The following is a 20,526-nucleotide window of genomic DNA, read 5'->3' on the forward strand; positions in this document are numbered from 1 at the left end:
AACTGATATGAGATGAGATAAAATACACTAGACAACATTGTTACAGAATATCTGATTCAGTAAACTAGAGGAAGCAGATTATTAAACAGAGAACATGAAGGTTTTCTATAGATGATCATGTTAATTTACATTTTCCACAGGTCGTGCGGATGCAGGTGCGGTCGATGATGCGCACACGGGTGCAACGGTGGACATCCCCGGCCTCCCCCTCCTCCTCCTCCTCATCACCGTCATCCGGGTCCTCTTGGAGAGGACAGAGGCCACCTGTGTGCCCGGGCAGTGGGAGAGCAGGGCTGTGAAAGTGAAGCGGAACTCCTCTCTGAACTGGCGGCCGATGAAGCAGCTGAACAGAGGGTTGACGCAGGTGATGAGGCTGCACAGAGACATCTCCAGGGTGAAGGTCAGGTCCGGGCCCCCCCAGGAGGCGGGGTCGTCCGGGTAGACCGCCCGCATCACGACGGCAGCGTTGCGGCTCAGGTGGTAGGGCAGGTAAAACAAGGCGAAGAGGACCAGCGCAGCGCTCAGCGCCCTGCGCAGCCGCCGCCGCTTGTTGCGCGGGTCCGAGCGGCGGCGCAGCTCGCTGACGCTGCGGAGGCCGCAGTAGCAGATGGAGAGCAGCGGGAGGAGGAAGGCGGTGATGGAGCAGAAGAGGGAGTAGGGGAGGCTCTGCCCGGTGTCCCTCAGCAGCACATACAGGGTGCAGACGGTGCGGTTGCTCCCAGGGCAAGTCTGGACCACGGTCATCCGAGCCACAGGGACGCTGAGCACCAGCGTGGCCGCCCACACCGCCACGCACAGCAGGCTCGTCCTCCTGCGGCCCAGCAGCACCAGGGAGCGCAGCGGGTGCACGATGGCCAGGTAGCGGTCCACGCTGACGCAGGTGACGAAGAAGATGCTGAGGTAGAAGTAGTTGTGGTAGAGCAGCCTGACGGCCACGCAGAGCGGCTGGCCCAGCCTCCAGGACAGCCCGGCCAGGTGGTAGTGGACGAGGAAGGGCAGGGCCAGCAGCCAGGCGGTGTCGGCCAGGGCCAGGTTGAAGAGGAACACCGAGCTGCGGGTCCAGCGGCGCAGGCGGTGGGTGTAGACCCACAGGGAGAGCAGGTTGAGGGGCAGCCCGAGGATCAGCACCGCCAAGAAGAAGGAGGGCATCACAAGGTGCTGGACCACCGGTAACCCACGATGCATGTCCGGGGCGCAGAGATCTTCCTCTGGAGGCTGGATGATGGTCATGGGCACAGAAGTTCAGCAGGAGTTGTGACAGGCAAAGACTTCTGATGCTTAAGTAAACTAAGCTTCACTTAACCTATCTCCATATATACGTGGGTCACAAGTTATATTACACATTATAGAAGAAAAGACTAAACTTAAACTATGCTGTGAGAAACCATTTCTGTTCCATATAATCTATTTTTGTCTGATAGATAAAATCGCAGTGAACCTTGACAACCTACCTGAACTTGAATGTTTCCCATGTCTTTGTTACTGAGGCTTAGCCGTGTGCCAAGTGCAGCAACCATGCCAGCATATTTTGGTGTAAAACACACCCACCAGTGTGAACAAACACTGCATAGCTATCAGTGTTCTCTCAGGCCATCTGTTATGTGAGCAGCAACTTCAATGTCCTCAGCGCAGGATTTCAGATTTCAGATCCAAATAACATCCAACAACTGCTCAAGTTGAACTGGTACATTTATTTTGGAGCATTGTCTTTGTTGCATTACACATTTGAATACAGGACAATTAGAAAAAATAACAGAGGAAAATAAACAAGAACATGAAATTGTAACTTACAGTAAACAGGTTCACCTTTTTCATGAATGGTAACAGTATAAAATAAAATATTACTAAGTATAACAAAAGAAGATAAAAAGGAGAAAAAAAGTTACTTGATGTACAATTAAATTTCTTTTGAGATGTACAGAGAAATAAAATACATAAAAACAAAGTAATTAGTATTTGTATTGTATTAAGGCATCAACAGGCATCAGATTAGTTAAGCGCCGGCCATGAAAAAGGCAAAGTGGAACAGTCCAACATTTCTCTCAGCTAAAGTGGTCACATCTACACACATCTCAAACCAACATAGGATTTAGTTGCCTGAGTTTGAAGCACAACCAATTGCCTATTTTACATAAAACTCAAATGCTTCAATACTTCTCACATATCTCAATGTGTGCATTTCAATAAAACATGAAACATCCCAATATAAACAAAAAGCTACATCTTTCTTTGTTTTGGCTGTTAAGCTCAGTATAAATAAAACCAGAACCAGGAACCTCTGTGGTTATCACACGTTGCTGCTTGAAAACACTGATTATGAATGAGTAAGTTTCAGGACAACAAATAGACTCACATGTTTATATCTTCTGTAGTCAGGTTTCATTAAGTGCTTTGTGCAAAATTAAAAACAAAAAAAGAATGTGTATCTTTCTTTCTCCACACAGACACAGCTGAGGAAACCAGAAACACAAGAACTAGGCTGATGGCTGATGTGCTTTGTGTAACGGAGCAAACATAGTTGAGTAGATGGGGCCAGGCTTTCATTAGCGCCAATGTGTTGGTAAACAGAAGCGCATTAAAAAGTGATCTCCTCAGTCTCACTTCCCATCTCCAGGAACAAGTCAATGGTCAACACACACCAGCTGCTGCTGCCGGGGCTGCTCAACAACTGGCCATCGCAGGACAAACTCTGCCCTTAACTCACAGTAGTGGCAGCAGCAGCGATTTCTCTTCATGTACACCTAATTCGCATGTCAGGTTTTGTCCTGGAGCAACTGTTATGAGATCATAACAAAATGACGAAATGGGATCAGCCCTCTGGACAGCCAGCGAAGCGAGGAAAATAATTTGGTAAATGTGTGTTACATCGGTGCCATGATCTCAATGCTGTCAAACAGACAAAGCTCTCATTTGTTGCGGTAAAAATAAACTCACAGAAACAGATGACAGCAGAACTGGTCATAATCATATAAACAACAAAATGTTCAAAACTGAAAACAAGAAAGATCTAATCTCCAAAAAAAAATATATTGTTGCTCTACTGGCAGACACAGGAACATCAGTGATAACATTGTGATACATTAAGGCATCCAGTCTTTGGTTAATAATGGTGGCACTTAAATAAATAGTCTTGAAAGAAAAAAACAGACAAAATTTGTCTGGTTTCGACACAGTGTGTAAGATTTCCGCTTTCTTTCCTTACAGCAACGTTTGATTATCCTCAGCACTATAATGACGCCATAGAGTGAAAAGCCATACATATGAGAAAGACAAGTAACTTCAAGTGTCTTGAGTCTTAACATGCGTGGAGAATTGGGTCTTTCACCTCTGTGCACTTCCACTATCAGCAGATTAGAAGAGGAAGGATGGTTGTGAATTAAGGAAGCCTCTAGCTCTTTAATGAAAGTTGTCTGTGTGTGTGTCTCTTGCACAAACAACTCAGGCACTACAGCAAAGACATGGTCAGTATCATAATACGTAAGCGGGGTGTTATGTCCAGCTGATTGGCCGGCGGCTCTCTGGGCTAGAGACACTCTGACAGCACCTCATGATGGGGTAAAGACGGGTAGATCATGGGTGTGCAGGTACAGTCATTGCTGTTTTGGCTGAGCTGGATCTTCAGCTTCTCCACTTCGTAGTTATGGAGATACTCCTGGACCAGGTAGCGCTCTCTCTTTACTCGAGCCCTCACATCAGAGGGAACATCTGGGATCATCCAGGCTACGAAGAACTTGACACAGAACACGACGTGCTGTGGAGGAAAGAGCACAACAGGTGAATGTTGGATATTTACCTTATAGCTGCAGAAGTATTAAAAATGTGTAAAAAACGACGAGTGTTTGCTATTATTATAATGTCACGATTCAGTACAGGTCAATGTCAGGATCTGAGACTCAGTTCAAGTGGTCAGTAAATGTTGGTGCTTCTAGTTTTACCTCCATGATAATGATGAAAGCCAGCTTGGCAGCCAAAATATGCCAGAATTGCATAGTGTGGGTGTACTCCTTCTCATGGCCAGGCGGGTAGCGGTAATCACGATATCTACAAAGAAAGAACACAAGAGCTGTAAATGATCTGCAGACTCAGGATTCAGGTTTCATGTCAAAAGCAGAGTATGAAATCCCGTTTGTTACAGAACCATGCTGGTTTCCACAGAATAATATTTATAAATGCTAAAACAAAACAATATTTAGTATCAACGACACAAAATTAAATCTGAAGTTGAACAGTGATCTAAGTGAAGTGGTTTGCTACAGCTGTGTTGTATTATTGAATCTTCACTACGGTGAAACTCTTAGCTAAAGATCACATTTTATCAACTAACTAACCAATGTAATATTTTTATCACTCAGAAAGGGGAGATTCTCCAGAAATAATCGTCATCCACCCCCCCACTGTCTCTATTTTTCTCACATAAAAGAGCTCTACAACCAACACAAACACTCACCTGCAGGTAGTGATGGAGCTGTTGAACCAAAAGGGATTCTCCCCGTCCTCAGGGCGGTTGTCCGGATCGATCTGAGAGATATTAAACACTGACAGGCTGTTGTTTATGTAGCCTTTCATATTCATCTCACTCCCTGGCTGGTAGGCATACATGTACACCAGCCGAGGGATCATATCTGAGGTGAAGGCCACAATGAATGCCTGGAGAGCAGGGAAAGAAAATTGTGAGGAAGATTACAAATAAAAGTGGGTAGATCATGAGCAGATGCACAAATATCACACAAATAATGTAATCCAACACGTACATTTGTGACAACAGAGAGGACGGCGATCCCACTGAGGATTTCCTCCCACGCTCCGATACTGTGGGCCTTGGCTGCCACAGGACGCCTGAACTGAGTGGTGAGCTTCCAGGCGTCCACTCTAACCTCGATGACGTTGTTGATAAGTGCCAGTAGCGGAGCCAGGGGGAAAGAGGCGACAAAAAGTGTGATGAAACCAAACTGGATCACTGCATGGGACAAAGAGAGGAGAGAGGTTAGTCAAAGAGAGTCTGACATAAACAGCACCCTCTGCTGGACCACAGGCCACACTGCATCTGTCTGTCTGTCTGTCTGTCTGTCTGTCTGTCTGTCTGTCTGTCTGTCTGTCTGTTTATCTATCTGTCTGGTAATCTCTTTTTACGGTAGCAGAATTTTCTCCCAAGAATATACTAAACTACACAGCTCAGATTAGTATTTAAACAGCTGAGCTTACTATTAATTTTTGTCTTGGTTGAGCTCAAGGCCTAGACTTAGCAGTGATTTGACTCCACTCTGGTTGTCTGAATTGCAGGTATAGTTGTCAAGTGTTTCTCTAAGTCACACCCTGAGTGTAATGTTTAGACTGCGTGCTGGATGTTTACCCATCTCCAGGTACTCATAGAAAAGGCCCAGTTGTCCAAAGCCCTGTAGGTCGTGGTCCTGCTCCCAGCGGCTGTACAGACTCTCTGGGTGGTTTCGTGCCTTTCTGCTGCCCCACCAGTTCATCAGCCACCTGAGGGACACAGGGGGTTGGTGAAGCACTTTGAGGCAACGTGTCACATTCTCTGACAGAAACAATAAAGCTGTACTAAAATATTAACAATGGCTATAAACTACATTAAGTCTGAGTACTCACGGGACCAGAGCCTCTTGGATGTTGCCCCACACCTGTTTACCAGTCATCACTATGACCAGCTGGGTGGTCAGCTCAATCAGACAGCCACCGGGGTCACACTGAATGTAGGAAAATTGGGACAAAGGAGGTCAGACATTGTGTAACTCGAATTTTGCTCAAGCTGAATTACCAATGCTAATAATGTACAACTTAATGTAGTTTTAGTGGTACCTCTTCATTCCTCAGTTTAGTCCACTTGCCAAACATGTAAGTGTACTCTCCAGGATGGCCGACAAACTTGCCCTTGAAGAAAGCCACATAGAAGCAGGAGGAGTAGTAGTTGACAAACTGGAAGAGGAACATCTTCACCGTCAGTTTGTTCTCATACTCCAGGTGAGTCTTTGGGATTTCTGTCACATGTTAAAAGATAATAAAAGATAGGTTATAAATACATGAACAAAGAGAGAACATGTTTTCACAGCTTTAGGGACAATGTTGATGTGCACTGATGTATGGACACATAAAGACAGAAACAATAACTGGGGATACGTTCTGTCACTCTGGCCCTCACCCATATCAGTGATCCAAATGGCCACTCTCTCATACATGAGATTGAGGATCATGATGATGACAAAGTTGATACAGGAGGCGGTGACAGAGGTGGCCAGTTGTGGTGTGATGTAGGGGCCAACCACCTGCAGGTTTGAGGTTGGACTGTCCTTCATGATGCTGGCGAAGGCTGCATATACCGCCAGGCGGTACGCTATCACCCCAATGATGCAGGCAATGATCAATGACATCTTCAGGACAGAGACAACAGTGACACAATGAAAGACAACTACAAGGCACAGCAAGTCACAAGACAAAGGTATGAGAATATCACACCAAACACACACACACACACACACACATATACTGTATATATAAGTATAGACATGCTGAATTAAGGCCAAGATAAGTGTTAGGAGTAACTGTCAGGCTTAAAGTGTGCATGCATGTCCCATGAAAACACACCTGTCTCAAAATTCCCATAGCTTACTCACAGGCAACAAGAAAACACAAAACTAATCAATGGTAGTGTATGTGTAAAACTTTGCTCTTAAATGGGTCACAATTGATTAGAGATTAGATTAGATTAGATCATTTAAGGAAGCTCAATTTCTTTAAAGTTTTACACATACTGGCCCTCGTCACATGATACTGTCCATATTACGATGATGATGGACAGTATGATGAAAAAAGACACATCACACAAGGTGGAAAACAGCTAGAAGAGGAAAGTTACTTTAGCTAATCAAGTGTACCAAGATACTATGCTCACCCAGAACAGGACGGTGGCTCCAGATAGACACATGCGTGCACACTTGCTTGTTATAGGTAAGTATGGCTCCATTTCCTACATCATGGGCAAGCAAAGCGTGGACACAAGAGTCAGTAACCATGTGTTATATCCTGAAAAGACAGCTCTAAAAGGCCAGGTTCCTTTAATCATCACCAGCCTCAGATGAAGACAGAGCTAGTTTTCCCAATCAGAGTCTTTGTGTGTAAACGTTTTAGCCTGGGTTCAATTCTGTCACCTGGTGGTCTCCTGGTGGAGCCATGCTTTTGCAAAAATCTCTTTCAAGACAACTAATAATGCAGTAGCCAAGGACACTCGTGCCTCCGGGTCTTTCCAGAAATCTCTGTTATCCACACAAATGACATCACACCAAAACCTCTCCCTCACCAACACCGGCATTCGACACATAAAGTGCCACCCTTACCCAGAGGAGCACAGTGGCCCAGCACAGAAACAATTTCCCCATTAGATCTGTAGCAGTCCTCTCAAGAACCCACTCCGTTTCCTAAAGACGGGGTGGATGTGTTCATAGAGAATTACAGCACTCTGTTTCTATTCATTTCAAGTCTGTGTCTGCCACTGTCACCACCTATTCACTGGCAATTTAATGACCGGATGTTTTTAATCAAAGAGTTGTTACTGAAACCAGCTTTTTAGCGCAGGAACTGGCCTAATGAATGACTGCAAGAAACTCAGTGTTTACAACCTGCATCCAATAAAGACAACAGATACTCTAGTCTGTAATCATCCCAACATTGCTAACATACAGAATATCTGTCTGATGAAGCCTTGCGGAGGCTACACAAATGTAGAGCTGTACATTGCAACAGTATCATACAGTGTATTAGTTTGTCATGAGCACACAAACACCTGAGTGATGCGGTTCAGCTTGCGGTTGGTGCACTTGGTCTCATACTCAGGCCGAAGCTGCAGCTGCTGTTGCTCCTCCTCAAAGTCGACCAGGTCCCACTCATACTCGAGACGGGCCTGCCGCCTCTTCCAGAACTCCAGGAACAGCGTCACTGAGGAGAAATTTAACCCATTACTCCACATGTAGCAGAGAAAATATTCAGAATGATGATAATTATAATTTATAGTGTATTATGATGTAATTTTTTGGTTCAAGGCTTTTATGTTGGTGTGGTAGCAGACGTGTCAGATCACAAAACATCAGCCACTGTATAAAACCAAAAGTTAAAGTGAGAAGGCTATCATTGCAAATTCAGGCCATCATTGCAAATTCAGGCCATCATTGCAAATAAGAACCTGTTCTTAATGATTTTTCGCCTGGTTAAATAAAGGTTAAATAAAAAAAAAAAAAAAAAAAGTGTGAAAATGTGTTTTTCTTTTGTCATTGGATAAACTGGCCCTTTAAATACAGAGCAGGCAACAGTGGTTAGATCACCAGTTTCCCACTAGGTGGTGCACTGGGTTAGAAAATACAAAATTCAAAGAGCAGACATTTTTACTCACCCCAGATTCCCATGAATATGGCAAAAAACACTGTTCCCACATTGTCAAATAAGTGTGATTGCTGAAAGAAGAACATGTTTAAGAAATAGTGAGAAGAAGGAAAGATTCATTTGTCGACATGTACAGTGCTGTAGTTCCAATCGTCCTTAAAATGCCACATGAATCATGAACAAAAACAACTTAGTCACAGAGTTGAGATGTCTCACCCATGAGGAGTTGCACGTTGAATTGAGTTTCCAGTAGCCACATTTCTTGTCGCACAGTGGGCACATGACAATCTTGCCACCAACTTCCTCGCTGCATATTTCTTTACTGTTGGGAGATTTCAACAAAATGAAGGATGACACGAGAGATACAAATAATAGCTTATGATGCAATGAGGAAATGGGCTATTCTGGGTAAAACTCACCTCCACTGGTTGTCATCGTAGGTGAGGAATCCATAGACAAAACACATCGTCCCTACTACTGCAGCAAACAGCAACATTTCGGTGTAGAAACCCAGCCAGGCAAAGTAAATACCTATCTTTTCTCCATAATACTTCCTGTTGAAGGGGAAAGAAACCCAAAATTTTCCCGTTAATCCCCCTGCTACTAGACTAATGTTGAGTAAATACAGAGAAAATATGACAACTATTTTCAGGTCTTGCCTTATAAGGTTGAGTGGCTGCTCCTTGAAGAAATAAGGGAATCTGGCCCAGTTTTTGTACAGACTATACCGATCACTTTCGCAGTTAGCATCGTTTGACCTTTTCCAGTATCTGCACTGCACACACAGAAGAACACAGTTCACTAACACATTCATTGCTTTATTTATCCTTGCAACATCGCTGCCTCCAACAGGATGTTACAACTTGAAATCAATGAGTGCACATTGCATTTGAGACACATGTCTTTTTTCCAGTGATAAAAAACAGGCTAAAAGTTCACCAAAAGAGGCTCACATCATGCAGGGGGAAGGCAGCATCGTAGGTGCCATTGTTGAGTAACCTCTTGATACCCTTCTTATCTTTGTCTCCACATTCATCATGGAAGTACGAACAGCGGGACAGGATATAGTAGACCTGGGCAGAGAGACAAACAGAACAGTAGTGCTTATTCTTCAAAATAGACATGACCTACTAAATTTCTGGATCTTAATAATATTTCTTTAGGCTTGCAAACAGTACCAGCGCATACTTTAGTATCTCTAGCCACATTAGTCTTGAATGATAGGAGACAAGGTCACAAAAACAAAAATAAAGTCAGGGTCAGCATCCTTACTATCCTGTTGCGGGTGGAAGGAGGGAAGAACGTGTCCTTGTTGTCGATAAGGAAGAAGTCAGACTTGCTCTTGTTGAAAGGAGCTGTGAAATAGTCTGGCTCAGGGTGCATGATGTGCTCCGGCAGACGAAAGGGGGTGGACAGCCAGTTCATGGGCATCTCGCTGTTGTCTGGGATGTCGTTGGCCTTGAATGGAACTTTGATCTTCAGTACGTCTGCATAGGTGGCCAGCACTTCCCACGGAGCGTGGATCTTCACAAAGTAAGTCTTTCCATCGTCTGACTCCTGATGATGACAACCGTAAAATAAGTGCCACAGTATAATAAGTACAGGGAGGGATAATGATTAAAAAACATTACTAATTTGGTAATCAGTGAGTATTTCACAAGCTAATGAGTAAATAGCATAGAAATCAAATCAAGAACATAGACATGAGATATGATGTAGGCACACAGCGTGTTTTCACAGGCTTTTACATGCTTAGACATAATCAAAATCACAATCCAGGGGCTCTAACCGATTTGTCTTCTGTCTCCAGCTCCAGACCAACTTTCACCAGGTTGGCTTCATACATCTTCCTCCTCTCCTTTAGAAGTAAACAAACAATGTATATTCATTAATTTGATTTTTTTTTAATACAACTATAACAAAATCTATTATAAATATAAAACAGCACATGTGTTTATTATGAGACATACAGTAAATATAAGTACAATTCTGAAATAAAATGTCTGAATTTGAACAATTTGTTTTAATTTTTAAAAATTGATAGAGAAAGCGACACCGTGTTAGAGCTTGTTAGCGCAGAAATGAACTGCCACATATTACAACACACGTATAATATACACAGGAAGTGGCCTCCCGTTTGGCCTTCCCCATATAGTGGAAAGAATGAGTGAGTTTCTGACCAGGCCAGAGGTTTGAGTGTTGACTCAGTGACACCGCTGAGGGTAAAATGTGAGTCGGCTGTGACGAAAAGCTGCATACCCGAGGAATGGTAACGCTTAAATGTGAAGGCTAACAGCTAGGTATCAAACACTAAAGTCTTTCAACACTCCACTCCTGATAAAGAGACTCGTTACAACAAGAGTGATCAAAGAAAAAAGGGAAACACTTCAAGATGATTCACGTAAGAAAAGGGGGATGTGAATCTATTTCAATATACAAGTGACCTTCTCAGGAAATTCCTTGAGAGGATTACTGTTCGATGCTGAGAACAACAGTTTATCTGGCTTTATCAGTGTTGTGGTATTTAAGGTATGCTGCTGACACCGACTGGGAACTCTGAGGATACCCTAAAAGAAGTTATTTCGGTTAATGTTATGGAAAGGATATATTAGTTGTTCTTTCATTAAATATATTAAGATTTAAAGATATTTAGTTCTGGCAATGAATAATATCCTCTGTTATTCATCTTAGTTGGAAATACAACAACACTGAAAAACTGAGATTATAAACATGCTCTTGAAGTTTAATGTGTAAAACCAAGGTGGATATAAATTTACAGTTAGCCTATGCTGTGTCAATTAGTACAGTAGATTAATCGTGGCAGTGCAAACAGGTACTCACATGGAAGTTGTTTCTTACCTGTTTTCTCTCACCATCTTTATCGTCAACATAGGACAGAACAAAATCAATCCTGCGCACTCCATCACGGAAGAACACAGAGTCTTTACTGTGTTGTTGTTTGTCAATCTATAATGAGACAGGACATAGATCAAAGCATTTCAGATATACACTGGTACAGGATGCAGTCACCACAGCAGACCACACAGTCAAACTACTGTACGATGTGTCAGTAGTAAACAGCAAAACCCCAAGCACAAGGCCTCCACACCACATCACACACAACAACAAAAAAACTAAAATCATGATTATCATATTTTCACTCCAGACACAAAAAATATGCTAAATGAAAGGTGGCTGGCTGCTGTGGCTAAGATTGTTCATGATAGTCATGTCATGGGATTTGTGAGACGAGATAACAATATGCTGCTTTTAAAGGACCCTGTATAGTTTAACAGAATAAAATAGATAATGAGAAAGACATCCAGAATCCAATGAATGCTTTAATATCAGATTCTCTGACTTCTTAAACAAAGCCTCAGGCTATAACAAAATATATGTAGAGAGGACTGTACATTCATAAACATCATTCTCTACAAAATAATAAGAGAATGATGAGAAAACACATAAGGCTTAATGCTCAATCATGTTTGCACTTCATTTCCCTTTGTTTGTTTTTTTGTAAATACTGGGATCCATAGGGGCTGATACCACTTGTATTGGTAGCTAGAAGAAATCCCAAGCATGTGTGGCAGCTAATGCTAGCCCTGCAGTGGCAGTCTCTGTAGCAGCCACAGGGCCGAGGAGAAATGAACTGCACAGGAGGAATGCTTTAGGGGAGAAAAGGAAGGCATGGCTGTCTTCTTTCAGTGCTGCTTCAGCTGTTGGGAGAGCTAAAAATAAACACGTATCATGTACGACTGTCATCACCACACATCACTACAGTAGCTACCTACACAGGACTGCTGACAAGTCAAAGAACTCACACATTAAGTGCAACAAAACCGGCAACATCCGACTCAGCCACATGTACTGTATGGCTGTTGTGCAGTAGTTCTGACAGTGTTTTCCCGTCTGTCCACCCAGTGACGTGGGGGTAGGGAGGAAAGGAAGAGCACTTTACCTCCATGGCCCACTCCCTTTGGTTAGATGCATCAACGGAAAAGGCCGGCTGCCTGAACAAAATTGCCTCTCTCCAGGGAACACAGTCCAGCCCTTAAGGCACTGCTTCTCTCACTCCACTGATGCCCCAGACAGAGGAGCTCCAGCCAGTCCACTCCTTCCTCTCCCAGGACAAGCCCTCACTCGGCCAGACATTTAGATAAGAGACCGGAGGAGGTACAACAGGAGAAAAATAGAAGAGACTCCAAGAGATGACATCAACATGGTGGCAGCATAGCTGCTACCAGCTGCAAAGCTGGCTAATGTAATAAGAGGACAGCGTCAGGAAGGGGGAGATGACATCACTGTGCTGTAACCATCAGAAGAGTAAAAGAAACAGTGCCTGAAATAGGTCGTTCAATATTTTAGATAACCAGTAAAACCTCAGCTGAAAAGCTAAATGACCTAATCTGGTCTGATAAAACTGATGTGGATGAACCACAGAAAACCAATGATTTGTCCCGTCTCACTTGACTTTTTGAAACAAATCAATTAAACAACCTGAAGACCTTTCCACAATAGTGTACAATGTACAAACGCGCCACTAGCGATGGAAAATGCAGGGTACATTGTCTCAGCTGTGTTTCGCAGTCTAGTTCCTTTTGTACAAACTACTAAAAGCATTTGTATCTACGTGTTCAAGGTTTTTAAAGGTTTATTTAGGCAAAGATATGCATATGTTCTAAGGACTGGTCTGCATTACCTCCCAGTTTAGATTGAACCATGCTGACCATGGCAGGTTGGGAGTTTTCTATAACTGGGATGTCCCTGCAGAAACTCTCTAATTTACTGTAATTACAGATCTGCTGTATGGAATCAGTGCATCTGCTGGGACCTGCCGCTGCTAAGTTAAGCCAGTAGAGGCCACAGAGTACTATACATTTACCAAGTAACTCCTAACCACTGGGTGTTTAGCAATACATCTTAATTAAGGAGGGTGAATGTAGAACATGTGTAACATAAGTAGGTTTCTAGTTTCAGGGTGGGGATTCCTTAAAATATTACTTTCAAGGCATTTATTTTGGGGGGTTTGAACATGTCATTCTTATTAAACTGGGCACTATTGACTTTGATGTTTCGCTGCTAAATTGCGTGGTAATATACTATAATAATAATGTGTGTGTTTTTGTGTTTTTTTAGAGAATAGGCCTCCTGTGTAGTTGTCTCTATGTTTCCCCAGTGCAATCTGATGTTAGTGCTAGTTAAATGTCCGAATGTAATGTCTCTTTTTCTCTAAGTAAATGGTAGTTACAGTATCACTCCAATACTGTGCTGCAGTAAATCATTGCAATCCTCAAATTTGCTCTAAATGCCGAGGAGATTTTGTGCTTTTCTCCAGAGCTGAAAAAGAAAACTGAACACTCCTATCTTTCCAAAAAAAAAGAATTTGGTTTAACAACACTCTAAAAATACACATAGAAAAATATTGTTCAAGTTACATGCTTCTACAGAGATGCACTGCATAGTACAAGTCATCAGTTCAAACCCACCCATGGATAAAAAACACTCTTGATTATTATGAGTTCATTTTAAGGATTTGTGATCAAGAGGTGTCTGAAAGAGGGTTAGCACGAGAGCACGAGCTAAAGTCACAAAGACCGTGCTCCTGACTAGCTTAATAGGAACAGTGACTAAACTGACATCCACATTTAGATCATTTATATCTTTGGGGGAGATGTCAGTAAATAACTGATGGTCCAAAATCGACAGTGCATATATTAAGACCATGACTGTCATACTGTACAGGAGTGACTGGGAATGTCACTGTCAATGCAGGACATCACCAACTAATCACATCAGACTGTGTTAGCAAGAACAGCCTGTCAATAATTACACCTACCCACAGTAGGGTTGCAGTGCACGACCCCCTCAATTCAAACAGGAATTAGTTTGCAGATATTTGGAAAAAAAGGTGATATAGTTAGAGGGGTCATATATCACTTCACTCTCAACAAGAGGGTGGATGCATACTGTATGTGGAGAGAGAAGAGTACAGCTCTAAATGCTTGACCCCTACAGTGAGGGGGGTCTGGTGGCTTTGTTCTGCTGTGAGCAGCATTTTACTGACAGGTTATGGGTCAAACTGTCCCCTTAGAGTGAGGGGTCACTGAATGGTTTGACAAGAGTGAAATGATGCCAACCACATGCTACGGCCTGCAGCATAACCAAATCTCAAACCAACTTACAGGAAAGTTTGAACCAACGTGTTAAACAGCGCTCTCTACCACTGTCATCAAAACACAGAATGATGGAGTACCACTTTCCATCCCACCAGAGGAGTTCCAGAGACTTGCTGAATCAGTCCCAACGAGTAATAAAGCTTTGGCTGCACAGGGTGGCATGACATCTTGCAAAGACATGGTACGTTGGATTTCCCTTTAATTTGTTACTGTCTTCTAGGAGGATGGTCATATAATCCGCTACTGTTTTCATTCTTGATCACAGAGACAATTTATAGATGTGCAGCAGCCGCCTCCCCTAAAAAACTCCTTGATGTCTTCTTCCACTCAGCTAAATCACAGCCTTATGGTGAGGGAACCAGATCACAAGCTGATTGCAAGTTTTTTAGTATTCCTTAAAGATTAGCAGCTGTTAAAAGCTGTAGTGATACAACTTTTCATTAAACTGGCCACATTTTGGGGCGAAGATGCGTACTGTACAGTATGTGGTTAGCCACGGCAGGGTTCAGTCCTGTCATGAGCACAGGGCAGGGTCCTGATTACAGTATAGACTGTGTACTGTGTACAGACAGACACACACACACACACACACGAACTTACACATAAGAGCACATAAAAACAGCCAGGCAAACAACAAATACAGAATACAGTGTGTGCAAGTGTGAACTTTCTAATGACGCTGCAACACCACCAGACTGTTGCTTTCTCTTCAGTGGAGCAGACGATTATCACAGGTGAGAACAAAGCAAGTGAAAGGGCCTTTTCCATTTTTAATGAACTCTTATAACGCATCAACATTATAGCTCATGCCAGGATATTTCCATTACCCTTTGCAGAAAACAACATGCTCTCCAGAAGCCACTATCAGCTCTCTAACAAGATTCTGTACAACTGCACTTTGTATTGATTTCAACTCCAGTGTCCAAGCTTTAGTCTCTTAATAGATAATGCTGCAGGAGAAACTCAACACTGAGAAGCCATTCTTAAAGATTGAAATAAAGGCTGGCAGGCAGACATATGCATAGAGTTGCATCACATCACAAGTCCGTTTTACCATGCCATACCCTGGAACGAAACTTCAGGAATAGAGCCCGCTTTCTCGAGAGCTGTGGAGGAACCGAGGGGAGAGTGAGGGAAAACCTAACAACACGACAAATTCAACAGCACAGAGCTAAGACTGTGGCAGCAACCTTACACATGTGATCAAAACGTCACTCCACACTTGCATTGCTTTTACACACCCTTACAGATAATGCTAAAAACACTTCACAGCACTCAGAAAATCAGTAAGGTCAGACACAGTCACAATCAGGTCTTGAGGACGTCGTGAGATGGCACAAACACGAGGACACTGACACAGCAGCATGCATCTGCTTTCCTCAACTGGTGTCTTACCCCAGTCAAAGAATTGATTTGCTCTAAGGTCTGAGCCTCTAACCGTGGACTGTCGCTGTGGTCAGAGGGGGCCAGGGAGGCCATGCTGCCGCTGAGAGACTCACAGGTCTCTATACACACATCGGGCGTAAAAGGAAACTTTAGGTACAGCGTGGGAGGGTGAGAATAAACAGAAGCATTAGGATTGCATCTGGCTCTCTCATGACATTTGCAGGTTGTAATTTAAAGGGACAACGAGGAGTTTTGGAAAAGCAAAGCGTTTTCACACTACCTTTATGAGCCTCCGCGCGCACCGTAAAATTCTTTTGACCGGCGCAAGACGGACTCATGTTTTCATTCATCAATAATTAAAGTCAGAGATTCAAAGAGGTTCAGATACCACCGTAGTTCCGACCATAAACGGCGATTCAGCTACGTTATTCTCATGACTCGTTGCGAAACTGAAAGTAAAGAAACGCTGGTCGGCTCGACCAGCATCTCCGCCACCACTAATAATAACAAAATAACGATAGAGACAGAATGATATATTTATCGAAAATGGGCCCATTAACAAGTGTGGGTAGCGGAGATTCATCCACATTAACGTGAGACTTTTTTATAACCGATTAGAAACTCCTCGTTGTCCCTTTAAAGCACTATATAAATTCAAAACCGAGACTAGTGGCTGTGGGGTGCACTGAGTGGGTTTACAATAAGAAATTGGTGTTACTATTGAATTTTAAAGACAGAAGGAAGGAAATCTTTACTTGTACACAATGAACTTCCTGATATAATGTTTACAGGGGCTAAGTCGGAAGTAAAGATATGAATCTGATAAACAGATCTTTTCTGCATCTGTCCTCAAAAGTTCAGCATTTAGGAAAAATTAGCACAGGAGGAAGAACACAGCTTCACCTATTTAAACATCTGCTATATACTCAAGTCATCTAAAAATGTGCAGACTATTCTGAGGCACAGGGTGTTCCCTCCAACCCACTATCCATCCACCACTGAGGCAAAATAAGTTGATTTTCAGGAATGTCTGTACAGAAAAAAGTGCTGTGTGAATATGAACATGTGACGAGTTTACAGTGTTTACCGCTGATTGTCCCTGGAGGGATCCTGTGCTGGTTGAGACGTGGTAGCCATTAACGTCATCTGCAAGACAGTAACAAAAGGAGAAAGTTAGAATTACAAATGTTAATTGTGGTAAAATATGATTATCATGTAGCATAGGTGAATCTCAAACAGTAGAGTTGGTAGCAGTCAAGTTCGGTTTCAGACGCAGGAACAGCTGCCTGTGCTGAGAGGAGCGCTGACCGACAGCCAATGTTGTGGTCTATATTTGTACAGCATTTTGTGGTGGTGCTCCCCACAAGGCCAGACAGCATGACCTAACAGGATCACTGTGAAAGAATACACACAGCCATGTTGCTGCAATTCCACCACCACTACAGGAGCAACTACAAGACAGGAGAGGTCTTGTAAATCCCCTATATGTGTTTGACAATGAAAGCAGCAGGGATGAAACAAGGTTTTAACCATGATAAAGCTCTGCGTTTGCATACTAGTCATTGCCCTTCACATGCAATTACAGTACAACCCTCCAAAGTACAATAGATTCTAAGAAAGACATTTACATAAACAAATAGAAGAGCAGACGTAAAGGCAGTAATGCAGTAAAGTATGTTGACATGATGATTTTACTGAAAAAATAACACAAAGCCAAGTTTCAGCCAGTGTGTCTGTGCTTTTAAGTAGAAAAACAACAGTCTTAATTGATAGTCTCTCTGAGGTTATATTTAGTCTGGACTCAACACAGAGAATGTGCCTACATTGGCCTGAAACAAGCATTCGAACCTTGTAATATATAAACCTTCTCTTTCTCCACATTATTATATACACACAACACCAAGTCAGTCAAGAACGTAGTGGTTCAAAACCAAAACAAAAGTGAAATGAAAACTATTCATCAAATAAGTTCTTGTCCAGAAATGGACTACAGTACAACCTGTGATGTAACTTTCCTCACTGCAAACATGCTTTTTATTTTGTTGAATTTAACTGCATAACTGAACATGAATGACTGAGCTCTTGATAGTGTCAAACAGTAAAAATCAAAGAAATTCAATTATGTTTAGAATATGAAAATTGACCATGCTGCTGCCATTTGCAGACACAGTCCGCTTATTGTTACCAAGATCTTTTGAATTATTCCAGGGTGTGTTATTTAAAGAAGACTGTTAATTCCTGACAATTAGTACTAAACTGTAAAGTTCATTTCTTTCATGCATATGCCTCTCAAACAGTTGTGCACATTCCTGCCCAGTTGGACAGAGTACTGGAGCTCTCTGTTTAGCCACACAACTACGCCACAAGTCTTTTCCCACCTAAGCAGCCTCCACAGTTAAGGCATTGTTCTAGAGAGAGCAGCTGATCACAGTGGAAATGCCACAAGCCTGCTTCTATCTCTTTTTTTATTACCACAGCAAGGCAGCAGACCAAACCCTTGTATAGCCTATATCCTTTTAAGTTATTTTACATCTCATCTGTAGTACATAGAAAATCCTGCTGTATTCCTTAACAGCTGGTTTAATGAAATAACAGCGATATGATCTCCAAGCTATTAATACATTTTGAGCCACCTTTTATTTTGGGTGTTACCACTGCCACCTTGCAAGGATGTGAAAGTAAATTCAGTAGCCACTAGTTTCTGGTGTGACATTAACTGTGAAAAAAACCCTCCATTGTGTTACTACTTTCAATTTTCAGGCGCATGCATACACACACAAACGGTTTCAGATGATTAATTTTAACTCTCTATGTGTTGTCTGAAAACATGGACATCTGACAATATGTATGTATGATGCATAATTATTACAGACTGAATGGTTCTATGTTTCCATATTGTGGGATAGGAATACTGCATATTAAGTTCTGATAGGTCATAAAAGCTAGACAGAGATTTTAAGTATTAGCCTAATGTCATTTAGTGCTCTGTGAATGTGGTTTGTGGAAAACAAAGCTTCTATTGTTCTCTTAACACACCGTAAACATACAACATCTAGGTAACAGTACTTTTACACTCACACAGCTGGACTGCTATAATATGATTCTCTCTATGTTACAGATGAAACACTTCTCTTTAAACATTGATTCATACCCTAAAGGGCTGCTGGAGAGCATCTAAGGTGATTCATGCTCCTTTCCTCAACACCATACATGGCTTAAAACACAATCCACAGCACAAGTAATTGTGTAGACTTCGAATTTAGCCAGGGCCAGAAAAAAAACGGAGGTTTGTTCTGGCGGACAGTGGCTGCCTGTAAATGACAAGAGTGTTTCCAGTAAGCAGGCCAGCTGTCAGAGGCTGGGTGGCTGTAAGTCACCACTCATTCCACGAAAAGAGAGTCTGGCTCTGACCTAGTTGGGGTGGGGGAAATTGCAACGTGGAATCTTGAAATGAGTTGTGTTATTTAAAGTAGCTTAAATACCAACGGTTTAGGTGGGGTTGATGTTAATAATTATTGCCAGCAAAGCAAAGCCATGACTACACATAACAGATCAATCTTATTGTCTGTCTTGTCTACTTACAAATGTTGTCAAGTGAGAAAAGTTGATGGTTATGATGTGTTGTTAAGGTTGTTATAAAGTTTCATGTTATGTAAGATATGTGTGCAGAATACTCCTTTAAAATAATGATATTATGTTGATTAAGAGTACTATTTAAGTAGTAAATACTACTAAATATTGCACAAAAAGTGAAGTTGACACTAGTGTATTTCTCAAGGCCACAGAGCCTCAGTGAAATCTTAATTGATCACCCAGAAGGCTGGTATCCCAGCACCACCAACGCCCAACACAACTTCATAGCTGCATTTCCAGGGAGTCGCAGCGTTTAGTTTAGCTACTCACCGTTCAAAGACTGAGTGGGGCTCATCTCAATCAGACTGTCCCCACCAGCTCTGCCCGTTATCCGATGCATGTTGAGAGCCCCGTGTGGCCAAACCGTGGCCGCTGGTCCTCGTCCACACCACGAAATCCGGGGTTAAGGTGATGTCTGTCCCGCCTGAACTAAGACTTGTTTTGCCCGCACAAGTCGTCCTCTCCAGAGACGCCTCGGTCCTCGGTGCAGGCAGCCTGACTTTCACCCACCGACCACCGACCGACTGACTGCTGCATCACCTCAGCAGCAGAGGGACGTTCAGGAGGGGAGTGGTTTCACGCCACAGACCAATAGACTCTCCGGTAGACGTGAACCGCTACTGAGCCTGAATATTTACAGGTCATTTAAAACTGAACCAACACAAACTGACGGAGAGACCAAATACGTCACGTTGACCAACACTTAACACTGTGTTAGCTAACGTTAGCTTAGAGACACGTTGGAGGATAACTTCATACGATGGAATTCATTAAATTAAGATAAGTAAAATAAACTAATATGTTTGTAGTGTCATACTTAAGTTACAGAAATGAAGTCTAACAGGAGACGCAGCTGTGTTAGGTGTTGAAAGTTGTACTATTATATTGATACCTTCAATGTAGGGTCTCTCCATCTTCGAGGGAGTTCGGAATGTCCCTGAAT

General features: G+C 42.6%; 2 protein-coding genes across 12 annotated transcripts; both read right to left on the reverse strand.

Moving 5' to 3' along the window:
• Positions 1-120: 120 nt before the first annotated feature.
• Positions 121-1,230, reverse strand: LOC146985707 (succinate receptor 1-like). Its single transcript, XM_085780441.1, has one exon. It carries the CDS (start codon positions 1,228-1,230, stop codon positions 121-123), a length of 1,110 nt encoding a protein of 369 aa, XP_085636567.1.
• A 1,959-nt stretch (positions 1,231-3,189) lies between these two features.
• Positions 3,190-20,100, reverse strand: ano5a (anoctamin 5a). 11 transcript variants are annotated; one of them, XM_085778890.1, is made up of 22 exons: positions 19,854-20,100; positions 17,038-17,096; positions 15,960-16,069; positions 15,629-15,670; positions 11,245-11,352; positions 10,175-10,243; positions 9,658-9,942; positions 9,339-9,458; positions 9,045-9,160; positions 8,805-8,939; positions 8,602-8,707; positions 8,396-8,456; positions 7,793-7,944; positions 7,347-7,427; positions 6,155-6,383; positions 5,815-5,993; positions 5,605-5,702; positions 5,351-5,481; positions 4,752-4,957; positions 4,448-4,647; positions 3,936-4,041; positions 3,190-3,751 (listed from the first exon to the last, which is right to left on the reverse strand). In XM_085778890.1, the coding sequence occupies exons 3-22, from the start codon at positions 16,041-16,043 to the stop codon at positions 3,524-3,526; spliced, it is 2,736 nt and encodes a 911-aa protein (XP_085635016.1). In that variant the 5' UTR covers positions 16,044-16,069; positions 17,038-17,096; positions 19,854-20,100; the 3' UTR covers positions 3,190-3,523. The 11 variants fall into 11 exon arrangements, with proteins under 11 accessions (XP_085635016.1, XP_085635020.1, XP_085635012.1 ...); XM_085778894.1 differs by having other exon boundaries at positions 15,619-15,670; XM_085778886.1 differs by lacking the exon at positions 7,347-7,427 and adding an exon at positions 6,905-6,979 and having other exon boundaries at positions 15,960-16,097.
• Positions 20,101-20,526: the final 426 nt, after the last annotated feature.

This window comes from Trachurus japonicus, chromosome 6 (genome assembly GCF_045865225.1).
Source record: "Trachurus japonicus isolate A0001 chromosome 6, Traja_1.0".
NCBI classification, from domain to species: Eukaryota; Metazoa; Chordata; class Actinopteri; order Carangiformes; family Carangidae; genus Trachurus; species Trachurus japonicus.